The sequence below is a fragment of the Takifugu rubripes genome, chromosome 6, assembly GCF_901000725.2.
Source record: "Takifugu rubripes chromosome 6, fTakRub1.2, whole genome shotgun sequence".
Lineage (NCBI taxonomy): Eukaryota > Metazoa > Chordata > Actinopteri > Tetraodontiformes > Tetraodontidae > Takifugu > Takifugu rubripes.
The window spans coordinates 2,669,375-2,690,605 of NC_042290.1; the positions used below are offsets into that span (position 1 = coordinate 2,669,375).

At 42.1% G+C, this 21,231-nt stretch overlaps 1 protein-coding gene across 1 annotated transcript; it reads left to right on the top strand.

Annotated features, from left to right (window-relative positions):
- The first annotated feature begins 1,346 nt into the window (after positions 1–1,346).
- On the top strand, positions 1,347–19,738 carry tprn (taperin). Its single transcript, XM_003965125.3, has 4 exons — positions 1,347–3,713; positions 16,013–16,229; positions 16,552–16,676; positions 17,014–19,738. Exons 1-4 carry the CDS (start codon positions 1,590–1,592, stop codon positions 17,074–17,076), a joined length of 2,529 nt encoding a protein of 842 aa, XP_003965174.2. The 5' UTR covers positions 1,347–1,589; the 3' UTR covers positions 17,077–19,738.
- The last annotated feature ends 1,493 nt before the right edge of the window (positions 19,739–21,231 follow it).

Consider the following 21,231-nt stretch of genomic DNA (forward strand, 5'->3'; position numbering starts at 1 on the left):
TGTCGTACACGAATGTTTTCTTTCTGAAGTTCCCCTTTGTAATATTTTAGTGGTGCACAACAGAATATATTTTGCTGCATAAATTAGAGCTAAATAGGCTACCTGCCGATGCATGAAGTGACAAAAATCACAGTGCCTAACACATATTGAACTAGGGAAAGCCGAGTGAGCCTTTATTACGTATCTTTGATATCACGTAGAACACACACGAGTGAGCTGAAAGACTGACATGTTAAAACGCCAATCATGAATTAAAGTCTCTAGCTTACATCCTATTGTACGTTACTAGTTCACTACTGATGGCTGACGCTCACTAGTAAAGGCCAAAATGCTTACTAGTTTTGTTTGCCCTTAATAGTAAATTCCATGGAGCCAACATGTTTACCAGTACTAGTGAATTAGTAAAAGTAAGATATCAGCATTCCATATTGTACTTCCTTTGATCACTTTGCATTTGTTGATTATCAGTTGGTGATAAATGTTGGATGAGCTACAGTAATCTCTGGGAGTACCAAGAATAGCCCTATTAATGATGATTCATATGCAGTGGGTCAGCCACCTCTCAGAACACGTGTTTATTTCAACCGGATTATTGGCAAGTGGCATAAACCTGATAAATGCTGGAACAGTCAACTGAAGTTGTTATTACAATATTGAGTGTTAAGAAGAAAATATCAGAGTAAATCTTATTAAGTGTTCAGTATTGGTTGAACAACATCAGTGGTTGTCAGTTCTAGATTTTATTTTTAGAGGTTTCCCTTTTAAACAGCAAATTAATGCTACACTAAGACTAGATGAACTCAAAACTATCTTTATTTTGTTTGAATGGTTATACAACCTCCCAATAAATTTGATGGAAACTGGGCCAGTGTCACTTATTACTGTTAAATTGTAAAGTATGATGGCATAACAGCAGTAATTCAATAAAAAGATACCACAAGCCTGACACAATTAATCCCCCCCCCCCCCTTTTTTTATTTTGGAGGACGTGTATCTTAATTGCATAGATCTATTCAATTAAGTTACCCATGTAAAATAAGTGTGATGTAAATTCATTTATTTTGCAAGTATTGTGATTATACTCATAAAGGTTAAAAACGTTTTATAACCTAAAATACCTAAACGTTTTCGGCAAGGCTATATTTAATCAATCCCTGTGTAATCCGTTTTAATCTAGCAAGTAAAAATAGCACGCAAACAATTGAAGAGGGGCGGGCTGAACGTGAACGCATCCTCGTTGATTGGCAGCTTCTCCTGCCTACTCCACAATGGAAACGGGAATAATTTGCGTCACAGTGAGGCGCGTGAAAGAAAGAACGAGGGTGTCTCGCGGAGCCGCAGTGGCCAATCAGAGCGCAGGAGGGACCGTCGAAGCCGCAACGGTGCCGCGGTGAGGCGGGGCTGCGTTCACGGACGGTGGGGGGAAAGAAACAGAGTTAGAAAGCAGAGGGGAGAGGCGGCGAAGAGAAGGGAGGGATGCGTGCGAGTGTGCGGCGATCGGTCTAGCAGGTACACTTGGAGCCGGATACTGTTTTGGTTTTTTTAAGGAGCCCATCTCCCTCCTCGTCATCTACAAACAGCCCTCCGCGATGTCTGGTGGAGGAGAGGTACGCGTCCTCCTCCAGGAGGCCGGGCAAGAGAGCTCGAGGATGCCGGCCTGGAAGCGAGAGATCCTTGAGAGGAGGAAAGCTAAGAGCGGCGTTTGTGGAGGAGCCAGTGCTTCGGAGACGACTGCCGTCGGTGCCAGCCCGCAGAGGACTAACGGGGACCTGTGGGGAGGCATGAACGGCAGCAGCGGCGGAACCAAGAGTGACAGCGGGGCGAGCGGCGGCGGACCTGGGCGAAACTACAATATTACCACAGCCAACCAGTACTTCATCAACAACAAAGAGCCACGGTCGCCGGTCACGGGAAGGACGGTTCCAAGGGAAGGCGGCAGGCAGGAGAGCCTTGTGCTGCACGAAAGCCTGGGCCCGCTCGAGGAGAACCCGTTCATCAAGCTGGAGAAAGAGCGGAGGAGGCGACAGGACCGAGAAAACAGCGCTCGCCCGGTGCCGCACATCCTGGAGCTGTATGGCAGTGTACCTGGCATCCGGACTATCCGCGCCGAGAACATCATCATCATCGAGTCAGACCCCGATTACTTTCCAGAAGATAAAAGTAGTTCCCATTGGCAGGAAAACAGTGTCAGTAGTTACAGCTCTCTGAACGATCTCCTGGACCGAAGAGGGAGTGCTGTTACTGAGATAAGAGCCAGGGAAGTGGTCATTTATGACACTACCTTAAGCAAGAGTGAGGAAAATCTGAGCACCCTGGGCCGCCCTGATCATGAGGCCTCGTCATATAAGACAGGTGAGGGTCAAGGCAGGGTAAGTCGGATGTTGCAAAAGTTTGACACCAATTACGGAAAGCTGCAGAAAAAGTCTCACAGCACGGAGAATCTTTTGGACCTGGACTGCAGTTCCAGCAGCAGGCCAAGGCTCTGGCCCAAGCCACAGCCAGATCTGGTGCCAAAGCCCAGGCAAAGCTCATTAGTTAGTAGCCCTGACAGTAGTCAGCTATCCTCACCAGTTTTCTACAGTCCCCTGTCTTCAAAATCAAAGCCACACTCTGCTGCCTCTGAAGTCAGCAGCCCCAAACGCCATTTTGGAACCCCTCCACCTGCGCCCTCCTCCCGCCAATGGTGCGAAGAAACGCGAGGATGCGCCACGTCTGTCACCTCCAAAGATGAGCCAGATTGGAGCCAAATAAAGCCCACCAGAGAGAGAGAGTGGGAGGATGCAGAAGTGCCACCAAAACCTAAGGTGCCATGCTCTCCAGAGACACTACGTGCCCGTGCGGAGTCTCCTTCAAGCCCTGTTTCAGCCAAGGTCTCACAATCCTCCGCCGATTTTGAGATACGGCCCTCCCCGAAGCCAGACATTACCCAAATTCCTGATGGTGATACTCAGGCACGGGCCCTTGCAAACCTGCGCCTCCAGTCCCGAAACTCCTTTACAGTGATTCCAAAACGGCGTCCTTCTGCTTCACCTGAAAGTGGCAGCCCGGCACCATCCAGCCCTGCTAAGTCTTCTCCATTGCACAGGGGGACAGAGGTCCCCACGTCAGGAGTGCCAACCTCCCCCGTCCCTGTTCCCATGTTGAACCATGTAACGGAAAATGAGGAGACACTGGAGGATGCAAAGGAGGCCAGAACACCAACGAGGCAATCGAAGCCCAAACCCTCCTCCTTTGCTGCCTCAAGTAGCGTATCTCCTCTACCCTCTGAACCACTATCCCCACCAGCAGCTCCTTCCTGTCCCTCAGTTACCTCGGACTCACCCACACCACCTTCCAGCCTTTGTAGCCCCTCCCAGACTCCCCACCATCCACCTGTGGATCATCTGCCAGTAACAAACATAGACGACATTGAAGTGGAATCCCAACACCATGTCCCCGCTCCTAGCCCCATGGGGCAGAAGAGAAAGGGGAACACATTTACCGTGGTGCCTAAACGGAGGGGGGAGCCGGTGGCCCAGCCTGGTTCGCCTGAGCCCCAGCAGGAAAATGGGAGTAAGGCTCCACATGGCTCAACTCCTCCACAGGCCCCTTATGCTCATCTGGGTTCCACGCTGAAGAAACGTTACCCAGCAGTGGAGGAAATTGAAGTCATCGGAGGGTACCTTTCCCTTGCAAAGTCCTGCCTCTCCAGGACCGGTTCTATGGGCAAGAAGGTGAGGCAAAATTCATTTTTTCTGCTTTTATTTAGAACATGTGAAACAAAATAAGTCACAATTTCAGCTTGTACCACCACGGCAATAACAACAAGGACAATATACAAATGCAGAATATCTCGTATTTGAAAAGGCGTGAGAAGCTAAGCTTATTGAATCCCACCCCTTTCCCACAAATCATAAATAAAATGATTACTGGTCCTACTTCCTCATTTCTCTTCAGTCCATTAAAAAAGAAAAACGTGGTTTGAGCTTTGTTATCGTTTCAAAACGGAGGTACAGTATGTTTTGTACATTATTTTAATTCATCCTTTAGCCTGTTCTGTAGTTTTAGCCCTCATATAAATACACAGGAAGTAAAACACAAGATGAACACTGTTCTAAAATGTAGAACTGTGTCCTTTTATGACTGGATTACTTTTTAGACCGTGCTAGATTTGAGTCATTGGGTGTTTCCGTGTTGCGTCTCTGAGTTTATCAAGTTAGCCAGCACAGCTTTGTGGAAAATGGAAACAGTAACTACCACTTTATAGTGCCACAATGGAAACAAATATGTCAAGGCTGCAGTTGATATTCAGGGTCAATTCAACCTTAATATTGCTGTTTAATCACAAATGAAAGTTCAATATTTTTTGTTATCTCCATGCCCAAAGTCAAAGCATTCTTTGCATCTGTCCATGAGGATTAAAGTGGTATTTCCACCTCTTGGTTAATCCTGGTTGTAGTGTCATTGAGTGTGTCTGCTACTCTAAATCTCTGCACCCCGTCACTTGACCTGCTGTCGGTTCTAATGGATTAAAAGTGTGTTTACACAGCTACTTGGAACGACACGTGGGGGCTTTTTTTGTGTGTGTGTCTCACAAAAGCATGTTACATTTGTCACAGACTGCATTATGTTGTTAGGTGGCCGTCAAAGCCTATTATAAGAAAAATCTCATCAAGGCTGTAGTCAGTTCTCATGATTTGGCTCAGGGATTGGAGCCAGCTTTGACCTGCTCCTTACGCATTGCTAAGGTTGTTTTGCACCTGAAGAGATGTGTGTTTTCTCCTAAATCCCACGCGAATAAATGTCATATGTTGTGATCTATCAGAACTTCAGCTTGCTAATTTTTTAAACCTTTTAAACATAAAAAGTGTGAAGTGCTGCAGGCTCTCTCTATACTGCTCAGATCATTCCAAGCGGAGAGCATTATTCCCAACATGGAGGTATCTATATTTCTTCTTATTGCTCCTAAACCTGTGGCTCAGGGTTGTTTTTTTTTTAAATTTGGTGTGTGGTGGTGGCCCAGATGCTCAGGGTGTGGACCAGAGAGCCACAACATCCTGGGTTTCGAAACCGAGCCTTATGAGAGCGTTCACCCTTCCTGTTGGCGTGCTGCACATTTCCACAGTTTTATAATGTGTTCTCGTACATCGCACTCCCGCCCTTTGGCACTTACGCAGTACGACATCGCGGCTAGTGCTGAGTATTTTGAGTTTTCTTGGCAGCTTTTCAATCTAGGCCAGTCTTTTCAAACGCCCGCTCTCACTGTGTGTTGAAAAGGTCCGGCGTAACCTGGTGCTTTCCATGTTGTTTTTAGGGTCAGGGGAACAAAATCAGGCTTTTAATGTGAATTGTGTGTCCTGTGCGGGGTTGCGTCACCACGGTTGTCTCAAATATGGCAAAATCATGCGTCCAGTAATTGGTCAAACCCATTTATGTACCTGCCTCATTGCAGTTAATGGGGATTTGTAACGTCTTCAGTTGAACTGCTTCAATTTCAAGCAATGTTTGCATGCAGTGCATAATGGTATAATGGGTAATGCCAGATTTAGATGACCGGTTGCATCATTTATCTTTGTGTTTTGAAGTATGCTTTGACTTTGGGGACTGTAGCATTGAGACATGCACTGACCGAGTCCTTTGTCCCAGTTTCTCACTAACAAATGTCTCTCTTTGTGGTCATTCTATGTTTCATCAGAGCTTTTTTTGTCAGCAGAGCTTCACAGAAAGCTACAAAAGCATCAAAGCTCTGCTTGACCTGTATAATTTGTGGAAAATGTTCAATCAGTTGTCTTTTCTTGGTGAGACAAAACTCTGAGGCCACAGCTTAATGGCGTGGTCTGAAAGCGACTTTTCCCCCAACAAAATCAGTCGTTTAAAAAAATATATCAAAACTTTTTCAAAAATTATTTTACCCAGTTTCTAATTTTTCTTCATTTTAGAGGAATCCTTGTCCTTCCCCTTTGCCTAGGGTGTGTTGCTTTGTTCCTCTTAATAAGGCTGGTCCCTTACTTCCAGTTTCCTCTGATCTCTTCCTCTTTTCCAGGGAAGGAATTGTGGAAGAACTATGTAGGTTAAGTGCATCTCCTTGTACTGCATCACTCCTGCATTTGCATAAAATTGGCTTGGGCCTTCTCGTGAAATAGATGGAGCAGGATTGACTCTGTTTCCTTCTCAAGTGCTTGCAGAGGGCCTAGAAGGAACGGACCGAATGGTTTATTTGATGCTTGTGTTTTATCGAGAAGCGATACAGCTGTTGCTGTCTTGTTTGTGTCTCGTCCTCACTAGCAGACTGTGGGAAATGGACCCGTGCCTTTGCCAGCAGGAGGAGACGGGAGCTTTTGAATGGTTTCCCACTATTTCCTGTTTCCTGTCAGAAACCATAGACCAGACTAAGCCATTTTGAAACAACTGCAGTCTATTTATGCCCATGTTTTACTGGAGCGTAAAAAATGGTCGGGTTTGAAGATGGTTTTTGTAAAGCAGGGTCAAAACTGTGCGGGTTGCACGATTACTATTGTCTCATTTTCTTCAGGTTTTCATGATAAGAGTGCTAAGCTACAATAAAGTGTCCCGAAAAATTGTAACACATAGGTTTATTAAAGAGTATGTGATGCTAAAGCGTTAAAAGGTAATCACCATCAGTTGGCAAAACTGAGAGATCTGTGTGCTTTTTTTAAATGGCCCCGATCTAAATGGTTCAAAACAAGGCCAAAGAAAGGGCACTCTCCTACATTTACATTGTGCGCCTGGGCTATAGGTGTGAAAGTCCATTGTGTTTAATTATTTACCTCATGAAGACATTCCTTATCTCTCCTTCATATTTCCTGAAAACTGTCTGCACTTCCTCGTGTTTTTAAAGTTGTGGATCCAGAGAAATTCTTCGGCAGATAACAGCTAACTGCCTCATGACCTGTGTTGTTTCGAATGCATGTGCTTCTTCTCATGTGATGATACCTGTTTTGTCTTTTCGGGGTTGTTATTTTAGAATGCCACTATGTTTTACTCCATGTCGGTGACAATAGTGTTGATCAGCAAGTCGTCATCAGAGGTTGGCAGAAATGTCTGCAGACTTCCGTGAAATGTCATCAGTTTATTATTTGTCTGTTGATCTAATGATGCCCGGAATTGTATGAAGGTGATGTAGTTAATCCTTGATCTGAACCATAAAAATACATGTGAAACAAGTAAATATAAAAAAATACTGGGAACTTCACAGGGTAGACAAAATTAAGCAAGATTTAAAACCCCAATCCAGCAGGTGTCAGAGTTAAAAACTGTCAGTTCCTCTTTATGGATTAATAAAGTATGATGCTTCTTATTCTTTTAGGTTACTAGAATTGTAATAATGATTAAGATGACTGCCTTAAAATATTGCCATATGCTTAACCTGTGATATTTTTGGGTAGTTTAACAGTAAAATCAGTATAATTTCCCCTCATAATAGAAGACACATCACTTATAGTTTGATCACCTTGAGTAGAGCCCAAACATAAAGACTTTATCACGTGTTTTCTTCACACATGAGAGCTGCAAGTATGGTTTTCTGCAGGATGTGGACACGCACGTGCTCAGTTTCGCTACACATACCCAGAAACTTGGGCTCTGTTTAAGAAACATGAAATGCATTGGCAGCAATCCCACGACTTTTGAGTCTCACATGTTCAGCCCTGTAGCATCAGTGTAATTAGAATTCAACAGCACAGAGCCGTACTATCATAGTCATGTTTAATTCAGAGTGTGTGTGTGTGTGTGTGTGTGTGTGCGCGTGTGTGCGCGTGTGTGCGTGTGTGTGCGTGTGTGTGTGCGTGTGTGTGTGTGGAAGAGAGAAAGTCAGTAACCCACTTAAAACACAAAGCTATTGTGAAATTGTAAAGTGTCTTGAATAGAGTGGTTGAAGGAAGAAGGCAGGCGACTGTAGTGTTTATCTGTCTGCTTTACTGCACATAACTCCTGGTGAGGTGGAGCTGATAAACGGAAGGTAAATTCCTTAAGGAAACCCACACAGCTGCCTGGGTAAATCAAATATATATCCACCCACCTTCTATCCAAAGGTCTGATGGGAATCTCCAGCTATTATGTGTTGCTTATATTGCATCAGTTCTTATTCAAAGGCTATCTCTGGCACCCATGTGATATCTTTCACAGTGTGTTTGACTAAGTTTTTATGAGCCATTGATCTCTTCAACTCTTAGATGTCCTGGATACGTGATCGAGCACTGTCTCGCTGCCACATTGGCCTCTCTGACTGCCTCCACGTCTGCTCTCTGACCGCCTCCACCTCTGCTCTCCTATTTCTATCTGTTCGTCACATATCCATGGCGCCTGTCGCCGGGGCAACATGGGCCACAGCCATGCTATCCTGTTATTAGGATTTCAGGATAAGAGCACACATTCTGTCTGCCCTGCACTTATTACTGTATGATATAGGATATTGTAGGTTTTGGTAATCAGTGGACACTCTAGGAGTCATTTTGACATCAGAACATCATCATAAAATCAGTCCAATAAGACTGTAATTCTGTTTCTTAGTGTTGTTGCCAAAACTGAAATAAGTGTTTCTGAGAGTGGAGACTAAACCTGAACTGAGGTCAGTTATTTTTGCACAGACTTCAAAAATCATTTTGTTAGTTTCCGTCCTGTGGTTGAGTGCAGTGGAACAGATAAAGCCCCTCCTACCAATATTATCTGATTCATCACTTTAGTCAGAATGAGAACAAAAAGTACCCTTTTGAAGAAGAGTTGCCAATAAAACCATCTTTTTATGTTAAGAGAGTTAGAGAGCACATCTTAGCATCATCTTTACTTTTACAATTGAAATGACAGACAATTGAGATTTTTTTAGTTGAAAGGATAGTGATTAAATTAGTAGAGAAAGCTCAACAGTGGTTTCATTTCACTTAACTAAGCATTTTAACTTATTTTATCAGAGAAGACCAGTTGTATGAATACACCCATAATCATTGAGATTTATAGTACTGTATCTCAAGTTTCAATTGGCCACACCACCAGTATCACCTTAAAGTGTGAGTGTGCATGTGTGTGAGTGCGTTTGGGTGTGTGTGTGAGTGTGTTTGGGTGTGTGTGTGAGTGTACACCACTAAGCTATCATAGCTTTGACGGCTGGCTTGAGACCAAGTGTCAAAGCAGTTTTCTTTTCAGTTTGCTCTGCGTGCTGCCCACACTGTTAGCTATGAGTACCAGCCACCTACTCGTTTCCATGGATCTCACACTTACATCAGTGTTATAGTACTTGAAACTAGATCATTACACCACTTGAATTAATCTTACGTAAATATAGAAATGATTTAATCTCCTATATTGAGAAAAAGGCAGTTATTACCATGTCATTGCAATAAATAGGAAGCAAGTCCTTACTGTTATAACGAATGCTAAGTGCTTAAGATAATCTTGTGTCACCGTTGCTGGGTTGTTGTCATAATTCCTATGGTAAATAAAGTTTAAGTAACATGAAGCTGTTGTCATGTTGCAGAAGCTAGTTTGCTCATAACGTGAGATGGTCGAACACATATAAAGATGATCAGCTGGTGCTGGGGGGCACGGAAACACAACTAGATTGAATTAGAACCATTTAGGACAGGATGGATACTCTATTCAAACGTTGAAGCAGGAAGCAAGAATCAATAAGACTCCACAATGCTTTTTCCAGGAAATTTTACGCGCCATGTTCATTTGTTTTTATACAAACGTATGGCCCGATGCTTCTGTTATGTACAAGTCAGCAAAGAAGAACTGAAGCTGTTTTATTTATTTTGGTTATATGGAAATGCAACAGTGATGGTCCTGTATATGCGGGCTGGGGTGCAGTGCGTATCTGTTGCTAACGAGCTTGGGACCTGCCCCCACATACAGTGGTGATGAATGGAATTTTGTTTGTGGCACTCACAGCCAAGGATGTAATTTGCATAATAGGATTTTGAAAATCCTATTAAAGTTTTTGTTTTCACGGATTTTGTATCAGGATTGTCCTTCCACTTGTGCGCCTCGTTCTTGTAAGCGCTGTATCTCGGAAATCCCTCAAAGGAATTTCCTCAGTTTCCCCAAAACTGTCCACTTGGCTCCGAGGAGACACTGAATGGAACATGGAACACATATAGCTGCCGATATCCCAATGAATAGATTTCCGTTTGTCACTTACTGACCAAGTTTGTGACACGAATATATTCATGACATGAAGAGGACAAATGAGGATGAAGTGATCACATGATGACATGTCATAACCGAGCAACCATTAAGTCTTTTTAGTTTATTTTATTTTCATACTTCTGATCAGTACTTAAATGTCAGTGCGCATAAAATAGAATTTCATACTAATGTGTAAATATGGACAAACAGATGTTCAGTTCCAATCACTGAAGTAACAGCGGATTTTCTCACCCAAAACATCAAGTAAATAACCTTAGATTCCTTTTAAGCATTTTTTTTTCTAATACAGCTACTGTATACTTTTTAGTGTTTGTTGTAGCTGATGAACTAAAGTGGATAAAGGAAATCTCTGATGTGCGTCTCCATGTGCTCATCAGGGATGCGGCTCCTCCTTTGTGTCCTTAAATGAGGATCGCACCAGGAGCAGCAACATAACACCACGTGCTTTGTTCAAGTACATGGAGCTCTTATTATCCCTCTATTTAAGAGTTAAACTCCTCAGGCAGTTCATTGTGGTGCTAATATTATCTACCAGCCTTGAGATTAGCTCTAATCAAGCACCTGGACTCTCCAGACAAGTGCACACAGTCGGACGTTCTACATGGTTTAATGTGTCATGTTAAAGAAGACACGCTGTTGAGTTATTTTAAATATAATGCATATGAACAGCTGCACACCCAGTATGTCATCTGACCCCATGTGGACAAACACAGATGAAGTCACACACAACTTATAAACACACAACACAACGTAAATACATACCCTCAGTCATAATGTCATAATGGCAGCACTGTAGCAGGAGTGGTCAGCCGTGCACACGTACGTGTGTGTGTGTGTGTGTGTGTGTGTGTGTGTGTGTGTGTGTGTGTGTGTGTGTGTGTGTGTTTTATCCATTCAGTGGAAACCGCTTTTCATCAATCCAGGGCAGCCCATTGCTGTGTGGCCTGGAACTAAAATTCTGGCACAACGCCCTTCTCCCCTATTAGGCACCGCTCTTCTGAGATGACATAACTTCTCTGTTTTCTTCCCTCCTTATCTCCGTTGTGGCTTGCACACAACATACAAACAAAGATAAACCAAATATATTGAACCTGGGATGGAGGGAGCATGTTGAATCTGGCATAAAGGCTCCTGTATTGGTTCAGTTTGGGTTCCTCTCCTATCACCTGTCTCCTAATGGCACCAGTGGATTTGATGCTTTCTCTAATGAGGTGTTTGCTCTTTCAGAGGGAGAGGAAAGTAACCGGATGTAGGGGCTGAAATATGCTGACTGGAGCTTTGATCTCTTTTCATCATGGTTTCATTTCATCCGCCATTTTAAGTGCCTATGAATTGTTTTGACGACAACAAGATTGAAAAGTGGTTGTGAGTTAATTTAAACTTTCCATTGCTGCCACAGTCAACATGCCACATTTAGAGGCTTGCTAGAACAAATTTGCTCTCTTAATATCAGCACCGGTTGGATGGACAGATGGTCCATAGACTTCTTACAGGTGTAGCAGAGTCAGTCCAACTGTTGAAAGAAACTGGAAGCTTTTTCACCTCTGATCTGAGAGTTGAGAGTATTTGAGCTCCTAATGGGTGATCGAGGTCTTCGATCCAGTTGACTGTCCACAAGACCTCGGAGGATGTACTTATGCTTACTGCTAAATTGGGTATTGTGACCTTTATTATGTCTGGACCGTTTTTCTTCTCTTTTGAAGATGTTTCACCTTCTATCCAGAAACCTTCTGAACTCACTGGGGACAGAGCTGGAAAATGTCTCTGTCCCCAGTGAGTTCAGAACTGAAGAAGCCTTCTTGATAGAAGGTGAAACATCTTCAAAAGAGAAGAAAAACGGTCCAGTTGACACAGAAAACTACCTTGGATGACCTTTATAATCCATTCAGTTTTAGTTTACCATCACCGTTAAACAATGTACCCACATCATTTGAAGGATTATGAACCTACTGTTTTCAATACCAATATTTTTCCTTTCTTCGAGAACAGACTGACAGAGAGCAGCACTATCTTGTTCACATAATCTAACAGAGAGTCGCTCTTTGATGAATGTTAGACAAAGTTGAAATAATGAGTCCATGGTTGGTGGCCTGTCACTGTAGCAGCTCCCTGGGCGAATGAGCAGACAGCAGGCTTTTGTTAGGGGATCCAGTGTTCTGTCCCACAGCCTGAGGACAGAAGACAAATGACGTCTAGTCAGCAAGAGAGAAAAGAACCTGTGAGTGAAAGAACCTGTGAGTAAGGCTCAAATGAGGAGCAGCAGTCCGGAAGAGGTTTGGACCTGTGACAGTCTCATTTGTAACTGCCTCTAAGATTATTTTGTTCGTTGCATGAGTTGGTTTAAAACTGCAGCACAACTTTAAAGTGAGAAAGGATCTCAACGGAGGCATTGCAGTTGATCATGGTGATCTACCATCACAGAAAGAGAAGTGAAAGATGATGAGAGAGCCCAGTGAGACTGATTTGTTAAGAGAGTTGCTTTTGGCATTTGCTGACTTCCTGTTAGACAGGAAGTTTAGCAATGAAACACTTTCTGTCGTGTAATGTTTTAAAAGTAAGAAAGGAGGCTAAAAATAGAGAAATCCCCGAGAGGTCCATTAGAAAGCGGAAGGCACCGTGATTCTCGTATGTGTGCAGAGGACTTGAAAAAAACAATAATCTGGTTCAAAGTATAATCATTAAAAGTGTTTTGATAAATCAGTCTCTGGGCCACCAATTAAGAATGTTGGTTGAAGCTAAGGACTCTGTAGCCCCGTCTGTATTGGACACAGCCCATCAATGTGTGTCTTCGCTGGAGCTCATTTTTAGGCTCACACTCTGAATCTATAATTCATTCTCATTCTCAATGTACTGTTGGAACCTTCTTTAATCCATCGGCAGTGGCCCTGACTCCACTGAGAAATTCTGGTCTCATACCTTCAGTTAACATCTGTAGATTCTTCCCTGATTAATTGATCTGTTTTATGCATCTTTTAATATCTGTGTTACTCAAGACTGCTGTGGCGTTCATACAAATGAGGACATTCTTCTGTTCCCAGACTACTGGGAGAGCGTTGCTGCTACGGCTGATCATTTATGGTACCCTTGTTGTTCGGGGCAGCTTATGGCTGTTGCACAGACCTGCTGTCTCTCTGACAGCAGGTCCTCCTCAGAGGGAGAAACGAAACTTTCTTAAAGTTCAAGGCAGGTGCCTGCATGCACGGAAGTGTTTTATTAAGGGTTAGCATTCGTGAACAAATTCTGGTTTACATGACTGCTGCGTTGTCTCAGCTTTGAATCTAAAATAACTTGAAATAAAACAATAACTTTGATTCCCGTGCTGTTTATCAAGATCCAGATAGATCAGAAGATACGACAGTTTACCACATAGATATTACAGTTTAATACATAGATATTACAGTTTACTACATAGATATTACAGTTTAATACATAGATATTACAGTTTAATACATACAGTTTACTACATAGATATTACAGTTTACTACATAGATATTACAGTTTAATACATACAGTTTAATACAAAGATATTACAGTTTACTACATAGATATTACAGTTTACTACATATACTGTATATGACAATTTACTACATAGATATGATCAGTTTAATACATCGATATGATCAGTTTAATACATATATATGACAATTTACTACATAGATATGACAGTTTAATACATAGATATGATCGATTTACTACATAGATATGATCAGTTTACTATATAGATATGATCAGTTTAATAAACAGGATTGCTGGTATTGAAGGCAGGTGTAACATAATCATATATGGTATTTTTGGCTTACGGAGGAAAAGCTGCTCAGGTGCCTGGATGCTCTGGAGCAGGGGGGGGGGGTGTCTTTCCTGCTCCTGGTGGAGTACAGGTCCTGGGGGGGGGCTGTCCTGAGCGTCCAATTTGGTGTCTCCACTGAACCTGCCAGTTATTGAAGTGCGCAGGGCAGCCTCCATGACAGCTGAGGGAAACTGAGTCAGCAGCTCATGTTCCTGGTTGAACTTCCTCAGTTGGTGGATGGTGTAAAGTCTCTGCCAGGCCTTTTTTATGGAGTCTATTGTAGGGCTCAGGTTTGTAGCGATGGTAGTGCTCAGGAACCAGAAGGACCCCACAGTTGTGCCTCCTACAGTCCACCATGGCCTCAAATGATTTTTGGTTTAATTTCAATGTGATCAGCACGACTCACCCACCCAGCTTCTCACTGGTCCACCTCCTCTCCCTTTGTAGCAGACTCCCCACCATCCCTGATGAGTCCACTATCTATAGGGTTGACTACAAACTTCCTTTTTTCCCCCATAAATTCAGCAAGCCTTTTTCCAATTTTTTTTGAACATGATACTACTCTTATGAACTTTGAAATATTTATAATAGATTTTCTGCAACTATTTTGAAATTTTATTAAAAGAAAATACACTCTTGGCTTCCAAACACAGAGGCTTTGTCTAAAATGCCAGAGTTTGCATGGTTTCATACTGTAATTCAGTTGTCCCTTTTTCCCATCTAACACACAGTGGAGCATCAGAGCCTGTGCATTTATATCCACACCTTAACTCTCTGGGGTCAAAGGTTTAAATGAGCCATCTTTGACTGCTTTTGTTTCAAGGTAAACACAAGCTGTTTAGCTTCTTGGCTGTTATTAGCACAGCCTCACAGAATTTACTATAATAAGTTCATTCTGAAATAATGTATTGACACAATGAAGCTATAACAGTGCAATTCGTAATGTGAGTACGGTAGTAAAATAGTCAAATGTTTCACTGTAAAAACCAAACATGTTTAATGATGTATTTGTACAACTTACAATTCAAATGTATGTTGCAAGTTTCAAAGCCTGCCTGCAAATTCCATTCACGTAAACAATGTAGGCAATCCCATAAATGCTCTCATGGGAAAGGAGTTTGTTAAAAAAATACTTTGTCTTAATACTTTTACTTGGCCTAAGTGACTTGAACTTTGACTCCAGATGGTTAAAAAATCCTGGTCATAATGTCTGCCTGTCTATCTGTCTGTCTGTCCGTCTGTCTGTTGTGGTCTCGCAAAAGATTGAATCCTCGTTTTCTTTGCTAATTTCGCAAATAGCAACTTTAGAGCATCTTGCTAAAATGGCTAACCGTCGCCTTGTGCTTGAGAAGTACGTCTCTCATAAAAATAAATGCCAGTCTTTGTGCTTGCTGTTGCCTCGAACTTCTCACATTTGCTTTAACACAAAATAACATGGTGCAGAGCGGTACAGGGACCATCTTACACCATGCTTCACATGGTGTAAGATGGTTGAAGCTTGAAGCATTTCTAAACAAGAAGCATCTTGCATTGAGTCAACCACAGGCCTTGAGATCCTGCACGGTGGCCACTTGTCCTACTTAGAAGACATCAAGCTTCAGACATGAAATATCCACAGCTGAAAAGCTCAGTTGTTTAGCTTTTAGTGCTTGCTCTAACCTGAACAGTTCATTCCATCCATCCATTAATGAGATCAGCAGTGGGGGCCATCCCAGAGTGGCCCACTGCAGAGCAATAAGGAAGTAAACGCCGTTAATGTTGACTATGACCATAAAATGCAGATGTCTTAAAGCATGAAGGAGTCAGTGTGTTTTTGAAAATAGTTTCCCCATTATTTTTAGATTTTAGTCTTGTAAAGAGTCTATGAACTATGGACTCTTTAAAAATGGGGCTGTTTTTATCAAAGACTTCTATAATCCAGGAGTGGAAACAATGAGGAGATCCGTCCTTCGTTACCGACAAATATAAAATGACAATAAGGAACGAGAAAATCCCAGCAGATCAGCAGACGATAAAACCAAACATGTTGAACGTTTCTTTATGTTTCTTAATGTTGATTTGTTCGTTTTGTTTGAATTGCAGCTCAAGATCTCTTTCAATGAGACAAGTCTCCAGAGTACCTATGAGTATCCATCAGAAAACAGTGTGTGGGACAGTGGGGGGGAGGAAGAGGAGGAGGAGGAGGAGGAGGAGGGACAAGAGGAGGTGGCATCTGAGCAGCCCAGCATGGTGGGGCGCATCCACATCCCTCGACCGAACATCATTGCCAGCTCGGCTATGCACTCATCCAACAGCAAAGGTGAGTTTTTAGCTTCAGAACTGTTTTTATTTTTAGTTGTTGGTTTTACGCAGTATGAAAAAGCACTGAGAAGTGTTGTTTTTCACTCATGAACAAATATGGCTGCCCCTGAATGCTTAAAATATCTGATACTACTGTATGGACTCATAGCGACCCCTGTTGGGCAAGATGTGAACTACATATAGAGTAATAACGTACATGCAGTAGCAGTGTATGCCATTCAGTAAATAGGCTGAATGAAGACATTCCTAGATATGAAAAAGGATAATTACTCCATCATGTTCATAACAATGATTATATTAGCATTTCTTCTGGCCTACAGACCTTTCCAGCTACGTTCCCAAGCACTCGGTGGACTTCAACACATGGCAGGAGCACAAACACAATAACAGTGTGAACCAGGAGGACAGCAGTGCACAACAGACGCAGATGACAGAGGAAGTCATGGTGAGCCTGGTCGCCTCTGTTCACCTGTGCTGAAAATCCAATTTCTGTTAGCTAAAATTCAAGTGAGGAAAGAGATGCAAATTAATTTATCAGGTTATTCATTTCTCTTTTTCCTTTCATCCTTGCCAACAGCATGGTCTTTGGTGTTTATATTGTTCTTGGTGTGGAAAATAAGACTCAATTCTTAAAGGAAGTAGTTCATAATACAGAATAGAGCCTGATATGTGTATATTCCTATATGAGTTCCTCAAAATATTTTGATCAGTTGTAAAATCGGTGTAAAGATCTTGTTGTTCATGTTCCATTGATTTAAGTGGCTCTGTTTCTGTCTCTTCAGCTCACTCCAGCAGACAGCTCCTCATTGTCTGACTACAGCAGTGAGCCTGCTCTTTACTTCTGATCTAGTCAGCTGGACAGTAGCATCTCACCAGCGGGAGTAGTCCAGGCACCAGGAGCTCAGCACACCATCCCAGCGGAGCCCACCGGCCTCCAGCTTGACAACACTCCCACTGATCTGAGGGAAACCGATCTGCTGCAGGAGTTTTGGTTCTAATTTGGAGATTTCAGATCACAATATCTTCCGATTGTCAGAGCAGAACCACTTTTTTTTCATTCTAAAAGCAGCTGGACTGTGTTTGCCCTCCTTACAGTTCACCTTTGATGTCCCCGCTGACACGGCCTCTGATAAAAAACAAATATATTTGTAAAACCTTCAAAAGTATCCGTAATCCTCCGCGGGCTTCATATCGGTCCTGCTTCTTGATTGTCTCCTCTTAAAGAACAGGCAGCCACCAGTGCCCAACGGCTGTCGATGCCACAGTGTAAATGTAACAAACAGCCTGTAAATGCGTCAGTCAGACGTGTCGGACACTTCGGCTCGTGCGCAGTGCTGTGAGACCGTAACACAACTGATGAAAGGGTGCCACATTTGTCACGTTTTTGTTTTTCTTTTGTATCTGCATGTTTTGATTGAAGCCAACGGCTCAGTTGGCTCAGCTTCTGAATGCCTTTTTAGTCGTTCTTTTAAACTGTGCTGTATTGAATTTGCTGGACATTAGTTAGAAGAACGTGTCAACAGGCTGTGAGGGAACATTTGCACCACAGGGAAAATGTCTGACCTTAACCAATAATGTCTGTATCAGTGGTGACGATACCATCGAACTGGTAAATGTTTTTGTGTCATCTAGCTATTTGTGTCACTTTTATCGAAGGCTGTTAGTCCTATGGGCATCTTTCTTACTCCACGTTTTGTGTATTTATTCCTACTGAAACATTTGCATGTCTGAGACTTGCTCATGTTTGTAAAGACAGATGTTCTGGTGTGGAAAGAAACGTATGTTTCTTTGTGGGGGGGTTTTCCAGTCGGACCTCATTTGCTTCTACATTCCACTGAAAAAGAAGCAGCTGTTTTAATGAAGGCAACAGTTATCATCACTGTGTATGTGCGAGTGAATGCAAGGTTTTGTTTGGATGATTAAGAATTTGTAAAAGCTTGTTTTATATTCAAGAATGCATCAAGATTCCAGATGATTTTTTTAAGCTCATAATGCCAACCAATTAAAGTGTTGCTGTAGCAGGATGAACACCTTAGCCAGTATTGTTGTACAGTTTCAACCATATTTTCATACAATTCTCCAGGCAGGATTTTTCCTGTTCAGAGAGGCATTTTTGCCTTGTCTGACAAATTCATGTATTATCCTTTCTTTGTTTTGTCTTTGTTGTGTCTTCTGATGTTTCAGTGTTTGCACTGTCTGGCTTTTAGCTTCATTTTGCACCTCATAAGACGGAACAGTGGAAATGTTCACTTGATAGCGCTAGCTGGGGCTTTTGAAACAGCCACTCACTTTTATACAGGAGTTGATTGTATGATAGGGAAGAACTTTCATCTCTCGGTTTAACAGAATATTTTTCAGTCTGCAGGAGTTAAGGTTTGTAGTGACTGCCATGTCTGCTAGCTACAACCGTACTTTAAATGTTAATATAAAACAATCACCCCTCGAAGCTTTCTGTTATCGGACTGCTGATGCATCTCACTGATGCAGAACAGCTTTAAAGGACCACATCAGTGATTATTTTTGACAGGTTGTGTTCACAACATGCTAACATGTTGAGCTGATCGATATATTCCACACATTCGATGGTCTTACTATTTTTTTTGTTTCATAAAATTGACCCCGTAAGCTTAAAACTCACATATCAGAAACTGTTGTAAAATATCAGTGGACATCTGATCTTGCTTTTGTTTATAATCTGGGAAGTCTATTTAGATTATACTCAAAAGTTTGATTAATTTAAAAATAATAGCTCGTATAAAAAAAATTCCGAGGCTGTGTTCAGTTTTGTTGTATTCCCAAAATATTAGGATTAGGACAACAGTGTTGTAAAGTTAATTGGTAATATTCTTTTATATCTATTCAACAAGTCAGAATTTATGAAATTAGAAATCACAACTATCCAAAATTGTTACAAGAAAAGGTTTAACTTTGGAAATGAACCTGTATTTAAAGAAATTCCAGTCCAACAGATAAAAGGAGCCATGATGTTCACAGAGAAGACCAAGCATTGTAACTTTGAGAAAACAAGTAATAATAGAAATGATTAAATCTAACAAACGTGGAATTTTATTACAATTGCAAAAGTCTGTTGTAGTTAGAGGTTCAGTCACTGGCGTGGTTCTTTAAATTTTGGTCATTTTAATTCATCTTTATTTAAAACCACTGTGGTGTTGCAGCCAATGGTCAAATGACACATTCTATAGATCCAGCTGTGAACGCCGCTTCCTTCAGACACTGAAATCCCAAATGAGCATGTCAACACTGGCAGGAACCTTTCTGAATGGGCATAAAACAAAATAGTTTTGTGCCTAAGGTGTACGTCGACCCCTGTTTCAAAAGGAGCAGTTTTCTGTAGCGTCTCTGTAGTAGATATTCCAACCTGTTCCTCCTCTACATCACTGCAGACATGCTTCCACTAAAGCTATTGTCAGTGACTTGAGCAAATTAAAAGTAATGTCATACATGTAAAATTGAAAGCTCAATAAATAGAATACTTGAACACATAAATATTGTGAACTGTGTCCTTCTTACCCTGAATAATGAGTGAAATCTGAGTTGGAAAAGAGTCGAATAAAATGTTGGAGCGTTTGTGTGCTGCACTTGGGTCTAATCCCCAAGCCCAGACCCGTAGGGGCCCCTTGACCCGGAGGCAGGTTTCGACCGGAATTCCGTCAACGACTGCAGAGTTCTCCTTCGTTCAGCACTCCAAGGACTCACTGAACAATTCCAAATACCTTCATATTATAAACTCATATCCTGTGTATGAGATTATACAGGTTGCACCAGCCTCGATGAGTCACGGGTAGTATCATTTTAAAAGATTGATTTTAGTCTTGTCAGTTTATCCATAACATTGAATAAAAGTGTGTGTTACGTTCAACTGCACAAATGCAATGAGCACATTTTTGACAGGAGGTGTCCACATTGTGTCCAAATGTATTTTGGGTAAAATTGTCATCAAGAGCCAATGTTATCATAAAATCTCAGTCCAGAGAGTGAAATACAAGTGAGCAGATCTGGTGTTGGGGCCCACTATGATTGTCTTCAGCTGTTCTGCACTGCTGACTCTTCTGCTCCTGCTTCCTGGTTGTAGCATTGTTTTGTATTTGTGCAAATAAATCCTTTTGTTTGAAATCTGCATAGTGGGTTCTATCCCTCTCCAACTAGCGCTCTGACCACGAGTATATCACCTTATTTATTTGTGTCTTGACAAAAAGGTACAGCAGTTTGTACAGCAGTGATGTTCCGGACTTGGTGATTGCTAGCTGCTCCACTGGAGGGCCAGTCCTGATGCCTGGTCAGCAGCCCCCACTTGCTCACCCCCACTTGCTCACCAGTATCAGAGATTGAAAATGAAAGTAACAGTTCGCCTCATGCGTTGGGTGAAACACAGTCCATAATGAAAACCGTCCTCTGGAATGTTTTCCAACAGATCGGAAGAATTTTGTGAAAAAAATCCAGGATGCCAGCATTAAAAGAGATATCCTAAAGGTATGCCCGTGTAGATATCAGATTCCCATATACAGTGCTGTTGGACGGGCCAACATCAAAGCGTAATTTGCAGGAAGAGCAGATTTTCCTAATGTAATTGGACACTCACCAACACAGCATAAGATTTAATATGTTTTGATGCCGACAATGACCGTTAAACAGCAGCAGTTTACGTGGGGATATCTGCATCCAAACCTCTCTCATTCCCTGATGGTCTACCATTGCACAGAGGAAGCACAAAGACTTTCAAACCTGTTTAAAAACATCTCCCAGCCAGAGATACAAATATATGGACAAAAATCAAAAGAAAGATTGGGAGGTGTTAACAGCCCACTTCAACAAGGGCCACTAAGTTCACCTGTGAGTATGAGAAAGACAATTATCTGGCCTTCGTGGACTGTGCACTACACAGCTAAACCACCCTTGTGGTATTGTGTGCCTGTTACGGCTGAAGATAAAAGCTGTGTGTAACTGAGATTTGGTCCATTTATGCTGCTGTTGGTTTCTCT

Bases quoted from the DNA above. Each gene is read 5' to 3' on its own strand.
- tprn (XM_003965125.3), top strand. From the start codon at position 1,590: ATGTCTGGTGGAGGAGAGGTACGCGTCCTCCTCCAGGAGGCCGGGCAA. The intron at 3,714-16,012 runs GTGAGGCAAAAT...TTTGAATTGCAG, and splicing joins CCGGTTCTATGGGCAAGAAG to CTCAAGATCTCTTTCAATGA. The intron at 16,677-17,013 runs GTGAGCCTGGTC...CTGTCTCTTCAG, and splicing joins AGATGACAGAGGAAGTCATG to CTCACTCCAGCAGACAGCTC.